The sequence below is a fragment of the Suillus paluster genome, assembly GCF_016628075.1.
Source record: "Suillus paluster strain FC165 chromosome Unknown EDB91scaffold_2, whole genome shotgun sequence".
Classification (NCBI taxonomy): Eukaryota; Fungi; Basidiomycota; class Agaricomycetes; order Boletales; family Suillaceae; genus Suillus; species Suillus paluster.
In genome coordinates, this window is record NW_024537562.1 from 452,735 (window position 1) to 468,111 (window position 15,377).

General features: G+C 50.2%; 7 protein-coding genes across 7 annotated transcripts; 2 read left to right on the plus strand and 5 right to left on the minus strand.

Annotated features, from left to right (window-relative positions):
- Window positions 1-78: 78 nt before the first annotated feature.
- On the minus strand, window positions 79-1,383 carry EDB91DRAFT_1095977 (uncharacterized protein). Its single transcript, XM_041316978.1, has 2 exons — window positions 1,048-1,383; window positions 79-994 (listed from the first exon to the last, which is right to left on the minus strand). Exons 1-2 carry the CDS (start codon window positions 1,275-1,277, stop codon window positions 310-312), a joined length of 915 nt encoding a protein of 304 aa, XP_041183593.1. The 5' UTR covers window positions 1,278-1,383; the 3' UTR covers window positions 79-309.
- A 229-nt stretch (window positions 1,384-1,612) lies between these two features.
- EDB91DRAFT_1242111 (uncharacterized protein) lies at window positions 1,613-3,459 on the minus strand (the record flags this gene model as incomplete). Its single annotated transcript, XM_041322155.1, has 2 exons — window positions 1,613-3,349; window positions 3,403-3,459. The coding sequence occupies 2 exons, from the start codon at window positions 3,457-3,459 to the stop codon at window positions 1,613-1,615; spliced, it is 1,794 nt and encodes a 597-aa protein (XP_041183594.1).
- A 1,408-nt stretch (window positions 3,460-4,867) lies between these two features.
- Window positions 4,868-7,332, minus strand: EDB91DRAFT_258202 (uncharacterized protein). Its single transcript, XM_041326625.1, has 2 exons — window positions 5,428-7,332; window positions 4,868-5,375 (listed from the first exon to the last, which is right to left on the minus strand). Exons 1-2 carry the CDS (start codon window positions 7,227-7,229, stop codon window positions 5,036-5,038), a joined length of 2,142 nt encoding a protein of 713 aa, XP_041183595.1. The 5' UTR covers window positions 7,230-7,332; the 3' UTR covers window positions 4,868-5,035.
- A 103-nt stretch (window positions 7,333-7,435) lies between these two features.
- On the minus strand, window positions 7,436-8,980 carry EDB91DRAFT_1042747 (NADP-dependent oxidoreductase domain-containing protein; the record flags this gene model as incomplete). Its single annotated transcript, XM_041313017.1, has 10 exons — window positions 7,436-7,483; window positions 7,540-7,700; window positions 7,756-8,006; window positions 8,058-8,136; window positions 8,187-8,337; window positions 8,391-8,420; window positions 8,472-8,485; window positions 8,544-8,673; window positions 8,725-8,748; window positions 8,915-8,980. The coding sequence occupies 10 exons, from the start codon at window positions 8,978-8,980 to the stop codon at window positions 7,436-7,438; spliced, it is 954 nt and encodes a 317-aa protein (XP_041183596.1).
- A 497-nt stretch (window positions 8,981-9,477) lies between these two features.
- EDB91DRAFT_1076952 (ketopantoate reductase PanE/ApbA C terminal-domain-containing protein) lies at window positions 9,478-10,898 on the plus strand (the record flags this gene model as incomplete). Its single annotated transcript, XM_041314902.1, has 3 exons — window positions 9,478-9,540; window positions 9,644-10,740; window positions 10,853-10,898. 3 exons carry the CDS (start codon window positions 9,478-9,480, stop codon window positions 10,896-10,898), a joined length of 1,206 nt encoding a protein of 401 aa, XP_041183597.1.
- EDB91DRAFT_1276371 (uncharacterized protein) lies at window positions 10,845-12,980 on the minus strand (the record flags this gene model as incomplete). The annotated part of the gene is made up of 7 exons (XM_041324663.1): window positions 10,845-11,392; window positions 11,449-11,714; window positions 11,766-12,127; window positions 12,181-12,463; window positions 12,514-12,533; window positions 12,587-12,640; window positions 12,692-12,980. The coding sequence occupies 7 exons, from the start codon at window positions 12,978-12,980 to the stop codon at window positions 11,230-11,232; spliced, it is 1,437 nt and encodes a 478-aa protein (XP_041183598.1). The 3' UTR covers window positions 10,845-11,229.
- A 262-nt stretch (window positions 12,981-13,242) lies between these two features.
- Window positions 13,243-15,160, plus strand: EDB91DRAFT_1095992 (uncharacterized protein). Its single transcript, XM_041316979.1, has 7 exons — window positions 13,243-13,410; window positions 13,470-13,480; window positions 13,529-13,760; window positions 13,807-14,292; window positions 14,348-14,409; window positions 14,467-14,508; window positions 14,578-15,160. The coding sequence occupies exons 1-7, from the start codon at window positions 13,333-13,335 to the stop codon at window positions 14,726-14,728; spliced, it is 1,062 nt and encodes a 353-aa protein (XP_041183599.1). The 5' UTR covers window positions 13,243-13,332; the 3' UTR covers window positions 14,729-15,160.
- Window positions 15,161-15,377: the final 217 nt, after the last annotated feature.

Below are 15,377 nucleotides of genomic sequence, written 5' to 3' on the forward strand. Positions count from 1 at the left end.
CCGAACCAAACCGGCTGCTCGGCGCCCAAGGCCTGAAAGGATTTCATGACACGGTCAATGAACTTATTACAGCCCGCACAACGCTATGGCTGGCCCTGATGCATATGACCCCACAGAAATATCAGCGCAACAACAAATAAGTCCGGGTCATTCTACATGGTATGGATGCAAAAGGTATGGTATGGTAAAGCAAACATCTCGTAGGTATCGAATAAAAACTGAATAACTGAATGGAATACAACAACAGGTTCCTTGGTATTGCACACGAAGAGAAAGGAATAGAATTACTAATAGCGAAATGCTTCTAGGTTAATGGCGCGCCATAAAACCAAGGAGCGTCATGGCAGCTTCGACATCCTCTGACTGACAAGGTTTGCTCGAGCCAGAGAACAAGCCCTTGTTGTTGTCATCTTCTCGCGAAGAAGAATTGCTCTGAGGAGAGAGGTTGATGTTGACGCTAGAATCAGGAGTGAGGGCCTCACAGGACCCATCATCTGAGCCACCACCGTGACTTAAAGAGGGTAAACAAGGGAGGTCGTCTTCCTCCTCTCCACCATCAACCCGCCTGTCTCTCCTCGCCTTGAGACAGGCCCATTCTAACGAACGCCAGGTCTTTGATTGCGAGGGAAGGCCAACCAGCCTAGCTTCTTCAGCACCCGGGGAAGACTGTGGAACAGCTGGCGACGAAGGAATATGTTTCCATAACTCCGAAGGACTCGGGGACGATCGTGCGCGCATGTTAGGGGTTCGTGGAGTAAGAGGTGCTTGATTGGTGGTAAGAAGTGACGACGGCGATGAGGGTCTCTCAGCCAACTGAGCGATTTTATCGAGTGAGACAGAGAAAGAGGAGAATGTTTTGTTGGGATAGCGATGTATCAGACGACGCGATTGAGGTGCGTGAATTTTAGGAGGGTTGTTTTCGTTGCAGACGAGGGATTTTCTCTTCTCTACCTGGCGTCTGTTTTGGAACCAGTTGGTCACGGACTTGAGCTCCCTGGTGTACAAGTTAGATCGAGGTGTACCAATACTCATATCGCGTTAACATACATGCTGAGCTCCATAGCCAAAGCGAGGCGCTGCTCCCGAGTGGGATGGGCAGTCAGTTCGAATAACTGCTGGAGAGCCTTGAGTTGCTGTGGGGTATTGCGTCGTCTGATATAGGGTACATGTCGAACAGGAGTGTTTGATTCCGATATTGACGTATCAATAATCGACGCGTCTGAATGAGTTACAGTCGAGATTGTTGAGGAGGAGGCGAAGCGCTGAAGGGGGGGCATGATAATACAGAGAATGGCAATGTACGTTGTGCAACTATGTACTTAGCACATACGTTTGCTGTGTGCTGGTGGTGGTATGAAGGTACCTATGACATAAAGTCCCAATTCAACCACATCAAACGCGTTACGCGACACGTGCGGTTCAAACAAAGTACAAATAACGCGTTACGACACAGACACGTGACCTGAAAACTCAAGTCACGTGTGACCCAAACAATTCAAAGTGCACGGTGCATGCATGAGATTACAATAGGATAGAATAGTATGCGGTAATTGGTAAACTATATAAATGTTTCCTACGCATGAATGTATCTTTCCAATATGTATTACTCCCTCTAGATTTCCTCGCCGGTCGCCAACTCTCTCTCCTCGGGAGTAGTGGACCCCAGAGGCGCGATGAATAGACCCACGACCTTTTGGATCATGTCCGCTTCTGGCGGTGTTATCTCGCGGATATATGGAGAATTCACATAAGCCCTCCCCAGCGGGGCGCCTAGCTCCTTCCTCGTGGTTGCCCACTCCGCTACCTTAGATCCAGACATATGCTGGAATTCGATCGTCTGAAGCTTCGGACACAGAACTAGACGATTCTCTGGGAGTGTCTGAGTGACTGTTTCTCTTCCCAGGCCATATGCTCGAGGATCTTCGTTAAATGTCTGGATGACATGCCAATCCATGGAGGCGAACCGTAGATAGCGTAGATGAGGCATCGCGTAAAGAAACTTCACCATCGCCTTCGTGCCCCCTTGCGTGGGACTAATGTTGACCGAGTAGAGCGTCAGGAGTCGTAGCTCCCTGTACCGATTGGTGATCCCAACGATCACCGGCGTATAATCTTCGCCTGTCAGGTTCATTAACGTCAGGTCCCGTACGTTAGGAGCGTTGAACTGGGAGAAAATGTAGCACGAGTACACCATGCTGAAGCCGCCTATAATGAGAACCTTCAGGTGAGGGAGATTAATTGGAACGTGCTCGGGCTTTCTAGTGGTGGGTTGCGGGCCTGCGCCGTCCAAAGACAGCTTCTGCAGGCGAGGGCAAGCAAGGAGGACCTCGCGAAAGCGAGTCAAGGTTGGCGCAACATTCATCGCGATTTTCCTGAGGTCAATGGTAGACAGGTTGCTAAGTGGAGTCGCGTTCCAGTCAATGTGAACGCCGGCGAGGCAGAGATATTTCAAGGCCCGCGTTTGGCCACCGAAAAGCACAGCTGGTGAACTTCGACCGTTTACTTCAAAACCTGACCCGAGCCATACGAAAGGTTGTCCCATCCTATGAATTTCCAAACGCTCCATGTTGATGGAGCGTCCAGCCTCAGCCGCTTCCTGCAGCTTATGCAAGACTAAGAGTGCGGGGGGCCAGTTGTCGACAACAAGCACAAGCATGCGGATCTGAGAGACTTTGACAAAGATTTTGTCGATGAGCTCTTCCATCTGATCGGCAGTAAACCGATGATCATCCTCCTTGTATCTCCAATCATCATCTTTGGACTTCCAGTTGGCATCGTGTTCGTTGATGCGAATGTCCAACGATGCACCACCTGCCCTCTTAAACCACTCCAGCGATCGTGCATACGGAGGAGGGTCGCGGAACCAGATAGCACTCCAAAGGGTGCAGTCTTCGATCATCGACTTGCGCCATTTGGCACACACCGAAGTGAGTGACAGGCGAATGTGGGTGCCTTCAGCTGGGGTACTGGTTGACCAAGTAGCGATGCGGAAGATGTGCGTAATAATTTCGGAAGGCAGATCATTCATTCGGAAATTCCGCCAGTAAAAGATGTTGCGCTTAAAACGCATGTCGTCATAGAGGTAAATGTAACGGGGATCATTCTTTGCGGTAGAACCCTGAGATTCTATGACGTGCTGGATGTGCGCCATCCTGTGCATGAACATTGCGGACAGGGACAAATCCCTAGCAGACGTGTCTACCGTTCCCGGAGGAGGAAAATTCTTCAGATGGTCTGTCAGAAGAAATTCATGGCGTCTCTTGTAATCTGCTGTGCCCATGATGGCATATTTGGGCCACTCGCCCATGGGCTTGTCCATATGGATTTCGACGGCATCAAGCACAGGATGCTGTTTGCACATCTCGTGAGCAATTCAAAGACCGATATGATGAAATTACCCACTAGTGGTAAAACGAAGGGAGGCGCGGCAGATGAAGCCGGTCGACTGAGGCCTGACATAAAGGCGCCAACGTCAGATGACACGATGAAGCGCGGGCAGAGATATTTGAGATGCTATAAAAGATTGAGAGAGTAATGATTGAAGATGTAGCTGTTGATGAATGACGAGGAGACGCAGACGGTGTGGTTTTATCCTTTCCACAGTGGCGCGTTGATTTTCTGGTATCATTGGCAATCGATGTGTGCCAGGTAGGGATGCCTGTTTCGCAGGCAAAGCGTGTTGTTTGTCCTTGTGGGCGCCCAAAAACGTTTTATTTGTTGCTGGGAAAGCAGTGGATTACGCCTTTCAGTCCACAGTTCACTACTAAGAGAAAGAGCGCTACTTACCTGGCAAAGACGGCCATGTAACGCGTTTCAAAGAGCTTAATGCTTGTGGACGCCAGGAAGACGCGACCTAAATTCGTTGAAAGTACCACAATGATAAAGGGACGGACCGTACGTTCGCAAGTTTCCACTGGGCGTCTCCATAACATAGCAGGTTGATGCAGGTTAGCACCTACGGTAGCAAAAGGCTTTGCCCGTAAACGCAGAAAGGGGAAAAGACTTGTGCTCGTCACGGAACGTTCCACGACGGTGCGTGCATCCGATAGTACTATCGATAAATCTATCCCAGTTAGTGAAGATTTTCAGCCCATATACGCTCACATTCAATGCATTTTCCTTCGGAAAGTGACGAACAGTACAAAGCAAACTTGTGAAGGCTCGTCGGCAATTTGCTTCCGTCGCCGGCCACCGAACTTGGCAAAATTTGCTTCCGCGAAACAATTCACAACCGCCATATCAGGGCACTCCTCTCGTCGGGCACCATACTCTTGTCGTGCTCCTAATTTTTATGCGATATTTTTGAAAATACAAGCTTGCTTCAGTTTTAACTGCTCGGGGATCGGTATGCTGAATTCCGACGCTCTGCGTATTTGCCTTTGCAACGTTCAACGGCGCTCACTGGCCACTTCGCAAGACCCCGAAGTTAATGGTTTGTTCAGCCTTCAAGCTTCAAGTTGTCGCGGTCTTTCAACATGATACACGAGTTGTGGCTTGGAATTCCTCTGTTCACGGACGCAGCATGCGTTGTCCATGAATGCTTCAGCAACCATGATTAGCCGCTGGAACGCTGTGAATTGTCTTGTTTCTTTTATCCGACCAAGAAGCATTTCATTGAGCAACAACACAACAATATTTATGTTTGATTGGATATAGTCACAAACAAATGGATTTACGGTACCAACGAAAACATAACTCATCAGAATACAAACACTTAATACAAGTTAGAAAGTCAAACAAAAAGCCCAGAACACACTCAAACGTCTGCATCGTACTAATCATACAACACCACTGCTTTCAATTAGGCCCAAGCGCCAGGGATGGGTTCCCTGGAGCTGCCAGCCCGAGGTGCGGAACTGGAAGGAATAAGCTCCTCGATCAAGTTAGTGACAATGTCATCCTCGACGTCTTTGGTAGTCGGTGGGTTAGCAAGCATCTGCTCCGTCACCTTGACGTTTAGTTTCGGATATGTGCCCTCTGTGAAACCCATCTACAAATCCTCATCGTGAGATACTAAAGAGACAGAATAAGAGGATTAGCATACCTCAGACAATTTCCTCATGATGCGTTGCATGGAACGGTCCTCGTGATGTCCGAGCCCACGTCGTTGGGTGTGTCCAATGGCGTGGCTGCGCCTAGGGACGCTGAACATCTCGAGCTGGGGGTACGGGCCCCTAGCATTGCTTACGATATGGACCTGAGGTGTAGCAGGTGTCGCAGGCTGAGAGGGCGCTGGCGCGACTGCGGGAGCAGGGGATGGAGGTACTGGTACCTGCTCAAGGACGGGGGTCACAGCAGGAGGCCCTTGAGACGCAGATGTATCTGCGCCACTCGTAGTGGGCTCATTCATATTAAGTTGTCCGGAAACCTCAATGCTACAGAAGCTTGTCAATATCCTCTTGATCACCACGAAGGACAGTGACATACCTTCCACTGGATTCCTGTCCTTGTTCGCGTTGCTCTGCCATTTTCCTAATGGATTTAGCGTGACGATACCTCTCCTTGCGCATCTTATAGTCGGCCTTAGCGCGTTCAACATCAGCCCTTAGCTCCTCTTGAGTGGGTGGAGTGCTTGTGAACAGGGGGCAGTTTGAAAAGCCACCCTGGAGCACGGGAGGTGGTGGTACGACGGGTGCAGGTGGTGCAGCAGGTGCGTTAGGAACAGGAGGCGGAACATTGGTGGGCGTGGCTAGCCCTAAGTTTCCCAAACGTCGGTTGCGTGCCTCTGCCAACGTGGTTCGGATGTCACTCGTCCTCGTACGGATCACATTGCCGTGATGGTCCACATGTGGCGCAACTTCCTCCTGGCGTTCGGCTGCCAGAGGGGCACCCCAAAAGGGTGGAGGTGGGCGGGGCCACCCATGGCGGCGACCAAACGGCGGCGGAGGGGGAGGGCCCCAACGATGATGAGGATGAGGTGGGAAATGGCCTGGGGGTGGGGGACCAGGATATGTGAAAAATTCACGAGGACGGAAGGAACAGGGCGGCTCTGGAACAAGTTCCGGAGCTGTCGGCGCATCTTCAGCGGGTGGCTGGAACGACTCAGTCGCTGTCCTGGCAGTTTGGACAGCTTCCCCGAAGACACGGAAAATTCCACCAAGGGCGTCTGCAACCCTGGCGCCGGCCTCTTCCTCTGCATGCCGGATCTCTTCCACGGTCCTGCCAGTCTCCTGTTGAATATTCTCCGCAGCGCGAGAAAGTGCATCACGATGCGCAGCCCAGTATGTACCGTTTGTCGCATTTGCGACTATGTTACGAACGCCCTCTGATAGTTCCGGATGGGAGGAAATGATACCAGAAAGCGTCTTCAAGAAGGCTGCTACGTCATGAGTGAGAGATGATGCGCCAGTGTCGCTGGTGGTAGAGTTGTCCACCGTGGGGAGGGCCGGATCAACTGCATTGGAATCTTCGGTGATATTCCGCACAGCCTCAGGAAGAACCTGCCCGGAAATGACAGGAGTGCTCTGAGCCTGCGCGGGAGTTGCTGTCCCACTGACTGAGACAGCAGACTTCACTTTGACACCGAAAATGGAGGCTTCCTCTGAGTCAGAAACACGGACTTGTGGCTGCGGTGAGGCATCGTCACCAAAGACTGAATCAGTGGACGAAACATCGTCCTCAACTGTAGGCTGCATCTTGACGCGCGACTTGCCCTTATCCAAGCGGAAAGGAGGCAAAGTGAACGTCACATCTGAGTGTGTAACGTCTCCAACGGAGGATTCTTCATCTGCGTTAAATTTCTTGGAGACGCTCACGTCACTCTCGAGATCCTCCACGAATGCGTGTGGGCTCTCCGGAGAGTTACTGGCCCAGAAAAGACTGCCTAGGTTGCCGGGGAGACGCTGCCATTCATCATCGACCTCGAAATCGAAATCGTGTTCTCCGAATGTGTTCCGGAAGTGAGATTGTTGTGGGTGAGTGGTATGGGTGCGGGAAGGCGCTATATTAGTGGACCTCAGGGAGCTAAGGTCCTGTACCACGAGTTTAATAACATTGTCTTTAGCACCCTTAGTATCGAGGGTGCTATAGTAGGCCTGCAGCTCCTCTTCAGAGCTGAAAACTATTTCATCCCCATCCTGGTCAACGTAGGACGCTCCGACATTATCGGTTGGAATTCCGAACAACGCACTGATCTTGGAGGATAGAACGTCCCAAGTAGGGTGGCCAGTGAATTCTAGGCGACGGGTGAGCGCGCCTTGTTTCGACAGCTTGAACTGTACAGTGCTCATGGCTGATGAAAGGATGGCGCTAAGGTTAAACAAGTATCAGGAGATAAAGCCACTTTAAAACTCCGACATGCTGCGGCTGCTGCCTGCGCCCGCACTGCGATTACTAAATGACGCGTCATCTCAGTTTAGGTCGTGCAGTCAATTGTACTTGTATGCATTCATCGTACACTAGTTCTACACTCATAACGTTACTGCGTGTTACGCCTCTATGCGAAGATGGCCAAGCGACCGTCGATGTCAGCGGGGTCATTCAACTGTAGGCCAAGTTCAAATCAGTCATCATACAAATGTCATGCGTGCGCGCGCGTACCCTGAGGTTAATGTTCAGTGCACCCAGGGCTGCGAGCTCAGATTCCGAGAGATCGAAAGAGTTGCAGTCCAAGTTTGCTGCCAATCTACCAAGATCATTGGACTTGGGAATGACAGCAACGCCCCGTTGCGTAGCCCAACGCAGTAGAACCTGAGCTTCGGCTGTGAATAATCCTGCGTTAAATATCGTTACAGATGAGTGCCGTTGTACACCCACTCCTTCCATGTGCCTTGGCCATAGCAGAAGTCACGTTGTGCTTGAGGAGCGAAGGAGTGCCCTTGTCGACACCAAGTTCGACGTAGGATTGGGGTCCAAATGACGAGTAGGCAGTCACAGCAATACTGAACGTCTTGCAAAGTTTGACAAGGGCTTCTTGGGTAAGGTATGGGTGCAGCTCGACCTGCAACACCTGGGGCTCATACTTGGCATACCGGAGAACGTCGAGGATTAAAGATCCCTGGCAGTTACTGGAGAGTGTCTATATAAATGCACTGTACAACTTAATTCGCAATACATACCTCAGGCCAATGTTTTTCGCCAGTCCCTCATCGACGAGCTCCTCCATTGCACCCCAAGTCTCGTGCATAGGGGTGTTTTCTGGGGTATGTGGTCAATCCGTGATACGTCCATCATAACTCATGACTTACGAAGGTAGACCTTGCCATCATCACCGAACCACTCAGGGGGGTAGCGGTGGCTGGGATCGACATATCGCAGTGCGACGGGGAAGTGGACGAGGAACAGGTCAAAGTAGTCAATTCCCCAGAGACCAAGCTGCATCTTGGTAATTTGTTTGACCTGATTCGTCGTTCAGAAATCAGGTGCATTTCAGGTAACTCAGGATGACTGACATGGTCATGCGCATGGAAAGTATTCCATAGCTAAAACAATCCATTGAGCTATATTCTAACTCGCGTGCAAAGGTGTCTCACCTTGGAAGTAATGACTGATTTGTGAAAAAGAAAATCAACTCGCGAGCTAGGTCAAGGGTGAGAGATACTCACATAGGTCCTCCCGCTTGACAAGGCCGTCCGCAATAGCGCGGCGGACACCCTCACCTGCCTCTTTCTCATTTCCGTAGTCACCGGCACCATCAAGCAGACGGTACCCAGCCTTAATTGCAGCGTATACGGTCTAGAAAACAAGATAAAAACGCCTGATCACTTTCACGGATCCGGGACTCACGTCAGCGCAAGTGGACTTGGTCACCTGAGCAGGAGGTCAGCTCATGTCCTCGGATCAATTTCACTACTTGCCTTCCAGAGACCGAAGCTGAATGGAAATTGGAGTCAATGCGTTCTGTTGCATGCCAACGAAAATCAATACGTACCCAACCAAGGGCATCTGTAGAGCTCATTGAGTATATGATCTGCACTTTGATCTGCACAAATCGTGTATCACCGACCTTCTGTTGGGTTCTCTTCAAAACAATCGAGGCCATGACTCGGACTTGAAATGCACTGGAGTGGGAGTAACGATGGGATCGATGAGCTCGATGGACTTTTTAAATCTCTACTGAACGGTCCGAAACTTCCCCTCGTGATGGGAGATAGTGCTTATTCAGGAGACGCATCGTTCTCGTGACTACAAAAGATGCTAGATTATAATAATTTAGGGTGCCGTGCTCACTGCACCTGTCATTTTCCGATCAATTGAGAGCGTAGGTTTGAGGTGCGAGCGCCGAACATCACGTGGACTCGCGGGAACGCCGCTTGCTGGTTTCCCTGGGATTTCCCCGACATTTTGCCTGTTGGTGTAGAATTCAAGACGACAAACGACGACTGTCGTGTCAATAGTAGTTTTCCAACGTTGCGCGGTGACTTGGCTGCATCTCTCGTGGTGTGTAGTCGCTCACATCTCGTTTCTCCTTGCGTCCAGTGCGTCCTCCGATCTCCGTCATTTTACAAATGTCATATAAACTTTTTACCGCCAGCGTGAATGTCTATCGCCAGCCTGGCACCTGTGGAATTGAGTGTTGATATCAGTGACATGCGTTTCTACGTGCTCGGGCTCGGGCCCATTGGCTGTCTCCTCTCACACAACTTACGATCCGTTCTTCCGCGCACTCATCCCAATTACCCTCATCCAAAAAACTGCCAAGCAGGCGTGGACGCCGCAGAATGCAGCCGCAAAAATTACAATTGAAAACCAGGGTATCCGACAGTCCACAGACAAATTCGATATCGAGGTGTTCGACAGGTATAGCGGGTCTGGCGGTGGAGTACGCTTCAACCCACAGCTTTCAAGGGAGCAGAGTGCTGGTTTCGCCCCCAGCGATGAAGATTTACGGTCAGAGCCCATCGAAGCATTATTCATAGCGACCAAAGCGCACAGCACTGTGCCTGCACTGTCACACCTAGCTCCACGCCTCACCTCTCGCAGTACCATCGTACTTTTACAGAACGGCATGGGAGTATACGAAGACCTCGTCCAACGAATATTCCGCAACCCTGAAAGCAGACCACACTTTATTCTGGCGTCAAACACCCATGGCGCGTGGCTCAAGTCTGCGTTCCATGTGGTTCATGCGGGGATTGGGGACATCGCATTTGGGATTGTTCCAGATAGCCGCAAGCGAGACTTCGAGGCGTCCATGGCGGATGAAAGCAAGCCACTTTACGAGAGGTCACTCGTTCTGGACGACATCACGCGCCCTGATGACCCTTCATTCGATCAGTACCGCAGCCTACGTCACACGGTAGCCGTCTTACAATCTCTCGATGCTCTTGGATGCAAATGGAGTCCTATTGCGGACGTCCAACTTGCGATGCGCAAGAAACTCGTCGTGAACGCTATTGTGAATCCGCTCACAGCCGTTCTAGGCTGTCGGAATGGTGGCCTGTTCAAGGACGAGTCATCACATAATATGATGCGCAGCGTCTGCGAAGAAGCTGCAGCGGCTTTCCGTGCACAGATTGAAGCGGACACGCAAGCATGGCTGGATTCTCTAGATCTCAGCGTAGATAAGAGCCAGGTGCCGGTGGGGCGTGTGCCAAAAGAACTGGGAGCAGATGCTCTTGAACGCGAGGTCCTGCGCGTAACACACGTAACACGAGGCAATATGTCATCTATGCTCTCGGACGTAAGGAAGAACAACCCAACAGAAATCGACTTCCTAAACGGCTACTTGGTTAGACTAGGGGAGCAATACGATGTCCCTATGCCTGTCAATAGGGCCCTCGTTCAATTAGTCAAGATGCGGTGCGCCATACCCATTGATCAGACGTTTTAGTTAGCAGGTGGAGTATCTTAAGTAAGCCATATTACCTTCTCATCTATTTGTAATTCTGTTCGCTTATTTTTGCACGATTAGGCTGGCATCTGTATATACTCCGTCGGCCGCCTTGAATGAACGATGATTTTTTGATATGCTATCAAGTTGGTACAAGAAATGGGGCACGCTGCATCGTCAGGCAGCTCAACGGCGCTCCAACCTGCCATGGTATCCGAGGGTAGAAGTCCCTACATTTGATATCTTTGCATCAACGGCTGATTTATGCCAAGCCCGTTATCAAACCCGTTATAAGTATTAAATTAATGGTTGGTAAATGAGGTGTGTCCTGGTGTGTCCATATGAGCGACTTAGATATACTAGTCTAAAAATGCAACGATAAAGATCATTTCAGCCAATGGTATGCGGGACGCTATGTCATTTCTGATCATCTTCGTTCCACCGTTCCGATCACGAAATTAGTGGTCATCAGCTCCCGGCCACCCCCATCTAACAGTCCGAGTTGGTCCGCCACGCCACGACTCCACTCTGCGGCGAGCTACGGTGGTCATTGTGGAGCCGTGTGTGCCGACAAACCCGGCTCCGTTCGACTGAATCACAGCGTCAATGAACACCGGATACCTGGCAACAGCATCAGTTTCCATCAGATGCAAAAATATGGAATCTGATCGGCTTACCACTTTCCATAGATCTCCTCTGTGCGCTCCATGGCAAAATCTACCCATGTCCAGCCCAACGCCCTTACCTGAGACCACCATTCCGGGTCACGTTCATCACTCGTCATAATAACCTGTGTAACCTCGATGCCTTTTTGTGTGCGAAGCTCCTCTTGCACCTCGGATACCCTGCGCGCAATGGCAGACAATGGGGCGAAACACTGATCCAAAGGGATGTCATTACAGTGATTGCGGAAGTCGCCGTGCCGTATGTGGATGGCTATATACTATCAAAAATCAAATCCGTGTAGCAAACTGGTCCGAAAACTCTCACTCACGGGTGGTGTTGGTTCATCTACTGGAACGTTCATGGCACGTCGGGCATGCGCATCGGCGAGCCTTTCGAGACTTGTATTCCAGTGCATGTGTTGACCTACATATCTCCATGCAGGAGAATAGTCCGATTCCCATTCCCAGGCATTTTGGGCGCCTATGTAGTAAAGGTAATCGAAGCATAGAACCTGATCGTCCGGGGGAAGTGAAACCTGATGCTGAGGAGAGGGACGGTTCGTTAGACCCAGGCTATTCGAACGGGCCTCCGGGAACCCAAGCGTTGCAAGGGACCAAAAGGAAGCATGCTTGTCTTGGATGCCAGGAGGTGTCAGTTTGACCCAATCTGGAGTTCGCGTCCACGAGATATCTGTGATGACCATGCAGTTTATCACCAGCTATAGATGTTCGAATTTTCCTCACCGAGCTTGAGCCAGTTCAAGGAGGGACTTCCTCGTGGATGGGGATCCTCGTTTTGTACGGTTTCCCAAACACTCCAACAACCAAGATCATCGAGAACCTGACTTTCCGAGTCCTTTACTTCGTGCCATTCAAGTAAGGGAATCCCTATAGCTTGGGTAAGCCGAGGGACGTCGATCACTTCGCCAAAAGCAAATGGAGGTGCGCTGTTGTCGACGTGAGAAGGGGTGAACTTCCCGATTATGGGTATGCGCTCTGTTATGAGTGCGAGGTAAATCAAATTTCCCTAGTAGTTTCTGTGAGGAATTGGGACACCGGAAGTGATGATCGACTTACATAGGTCATCACGTCATTCGCTAACAAGTAACTGGTCAGTGAATAAACTGGTGATTGGGTGTCGTTGACGTACTCCATCCTGCAGAAATCCACGACGTAACGTACTTCGTGTCGTTACGAAGGTTGTCTGACAGCAGTATTATAAGATTGGAAGGACATCATTAACTGAATAACTGACCTCGGAAGCGTTGGGTGGGTGGGCCTTGGACATATGACTGCGAGTTAACGATACCAGAGTACGCAGGCGCATCCTGTATGTCCAGATAGCTCGAAGGCTTGAACAGGAGAGTTCCAAAGCCGAGCAAGGAGACGCCCGCCAGAAATATGAAGATCGTCCTCAGAGATCGCTGACTGTCTTTAGCTGATGGTTTGGCACGGAACATCGGGATAAATGGGCTCTCGAAGTCGTCGTATTCGTCCAGTCTTTGGTTCTTTGCTAGCAGGTACTCATCTGGGCGTCTGTTCATGACACGAGACAACGGTGGGAGCTTCAAGGAGGTTCAGATTAATATTCAATTTGTATGCTAGGGGCACCCGATATGATCATGATCAGCGGTTGGCCAGGCCCAGCCAAGCCCGTGGCATGGGTTTGCCGTGGATATATCCGGTTGGTTGCCGAAAGCGGTGACGGTGACGCCACCCCGTACTGATCTTACAGCCGATCTGCAATTGCTATTTTGATGTTCGCTCGAACCAGCTCGCTTCGTTAGATTGAATATGAAGTATTACATATGGGTTAGGCCTGATCTTTCCGCGTTACATAAAACCCAGTCTACCTCGAGATCAGTGCTTCCATTAGCCCCCGTTTACTTGGAGAGGATGAATAACCGGTACTTCGACGCGAACACACCAAGGGTAGCGGCGGTCGTATGTTTTTACATGTCCGCCGCACTGGTGGTGAGTACCATGTGTGTGCATCAAATCGTGACTCTAACCCCTAACGAACACACTGGTAGATGGTTTTTGTGTAAGATGGTCTATCACGAGTAATGACGTTCACTCAACCTCAGCGCAGGAATAAAGCTGTTTTGAATAGCTCACCAGACTTGCCGCTGCTGTTTCTCCTGTTGCAGCTGCTTATCGCAGTCTTGCTCCTCCATGTGGCATCTATGTTCATCGCACGTGTCGAGATACCCAAAATCGAGCTTGAGACCGCCAAGAAGCTTACACCTGTAGTCCTTGTCAACATCATCGGACTTGTTTTCAACACATTATGCCTTCGTGACGTCGAGGCCTCTTTCTTTCAGGTGTGTGATCTTCTAGAAATACAAAGACTGCCGTTTAACATCACAGATTGCGCGTGGCCTTGTCCTACCTCTGACGATTCTTGTATTCTCCGTGCACACTCGCTCTGTGCCTTCTGTTCGAGTTGGAATTGCTGCTGTGATAGTTGCCGTAGGTTTCTTGCTCGGCGTGGCACCATCCGCCACGGTGCCGGCCAATGCTGCACCTTCAAGTCTTTCTCTCTTCTACGGCTTCCTTTCCTCGCTTTTCATTGCTTTCCATGCTGTTCTTATCAAGTCTTCCCTCCCTTATTGTCACAACTCAACTATTCAACTTGCATACTGGACCAACTTAGGCTCTGCAATATTCCTTTTCCCTTTTGTCTTGCTTCACAGAGAACTTTCTACCTTTGAGGACCTTATTCACGATTCAAACTGGGACGGAAATATGTTCCTGTGGGGGAGTATCGTGACTGGCGTGTTCGGCTTCTTACTTTGCGTTGCCGGCCTGTTGAGTATCAAGGTTACAAGTCCTATCACACACATGTTCTCCAGCGTAAGTCATTCCCACTGTACACAAAGAATCAATGGGTCCCATTCCATCGCCACAGGCCACAAGATCTGTTATTCAAACCATGTTGGGTGTCTGGCTATTCAATGACATTATGACAGTGTACGTACCTCACTCCTGATCCGTGAATTCTCCGGGATGAACTTTACCTTTGCGCAGTAATCGTGCAGGATCTATTCTCGTTATCATAACAGGAACCATGTACGTGCCTGTGCTGTTGACGTCTCGATTCTGCAGGAGCACTGATCGCACTTTCAATCCTGTAATTAGTTATTACACCTGGGTCAAATCATTCGAAGCCGCACCTCCGCCGCGCAAGGATGTTGACCTCGAAGCTATAGGAAATAGGAAACATGAGGAAGATTCTGATGATGGCGAACTTACGGTGGTTTTCGAAGGGCCGGAGGAGGAGAAGGTGTAAGAAGCCCGTCCCTGGACACATGTCTCCATTTAATGGACACGGGGATTCTGATCATCATCACGACGGGCAGGTCATTACTGAGACAATAATAGCAGAGTACCACACTTATTTACCATCAACACGCACCTATGCTCATACACAAGTTATTAGCTATATTTACTTTGTTTGCGTGCGGCGTGCCTATAATGAGGTCCTACCAGGGATGAAGAGAACATCAGATCAGTTCCTCATAACGTGAAATCGGACTTAGTTAGAACGGATTGCGCATGTAGCTAGTGTAGGCTGTGTCCCGAGTCGGATACTACTTTGACTAACGGCCGCAGTCATCACTGGTCAGGGACAGATTGACCTCGACGTCTCGGTCAGTCTCGGCCAATAACTTGTAATTTATGTTCCCATCGTCGATGTTGTCGTTCGATTGGTAAACTGACATGAAAAATTTGGCCTGCAGCTGACGTGGCCAAGGAAGGCCCCTGGAATTAGTTCCTGGCGGACAAAAGGCTGGGACCAGCCAGGACCCTCCTGGGGACCGACGTGCAGCAGCTTGACGGCCTAGGCCTCGGCGAAGCCCCATGAATGAATAATTATAATGTTGAGATCTGTTGACAATAATGACATGTAATAATTCGTCACAGCCTTCGAACGGCCG

Excerpts from the sequence above, each read along its gene's own strand:
- EDB91DRAFT_1095992 (XM_041316979.1), top strand. The coding sequence starts at position 13,333 with ATGAATAACCGGTACTTCGACGCGAACACACCAAGGGTAGCGGCGGTC. Across the intron at positions 13,761-13,806 it reads TCGAGGCCTCTTTCTTTCAG|ATTGCGCGTGGCCTTGTCCT; the intron begins GTGTGTGATCTT and ends TTAACATCACAG. Across the intron at positions 14,509-14,577 it reads GTTATCATAACAGGAACCAT|TTATTACACCTGGGTCAAAT; the intron begins GTACGTGCCTGT and ends TCCTGTAATTAG.
- EDB91DRAFT_258202 (XM_041326625.1), bottom strand. The coding sequence starts at position 7,229 with ATGAGCACTGTACAGTTCAAGCTGTCGAAACAAGGCGCGCTCACCCGT. Across the intron at positions 5,376-5,427 it reads GGACAGGAATCCAGTGGAAG|CATTGAGGTTTCCGGACAAC; the intron begins GTATGTCACTGT and ends AAGCTTCTGTAG.
- EDB91DRAFT_1095977 (XM_041316978.1), bottom strand. The coding sequence starts at position 1,277 with ATGCCCCCCCTTCAGCGCTTCGCCTCCTCCTCAACAATCTCGACTGTA. Across the intron at positions 995-1,047 it reads TTGGCTATGGAGCTCAGCAT|GGAGCTCAAGTCCGTGACCA; the intron begins GTATGTTAACGC and ends CTTGTACACCAG.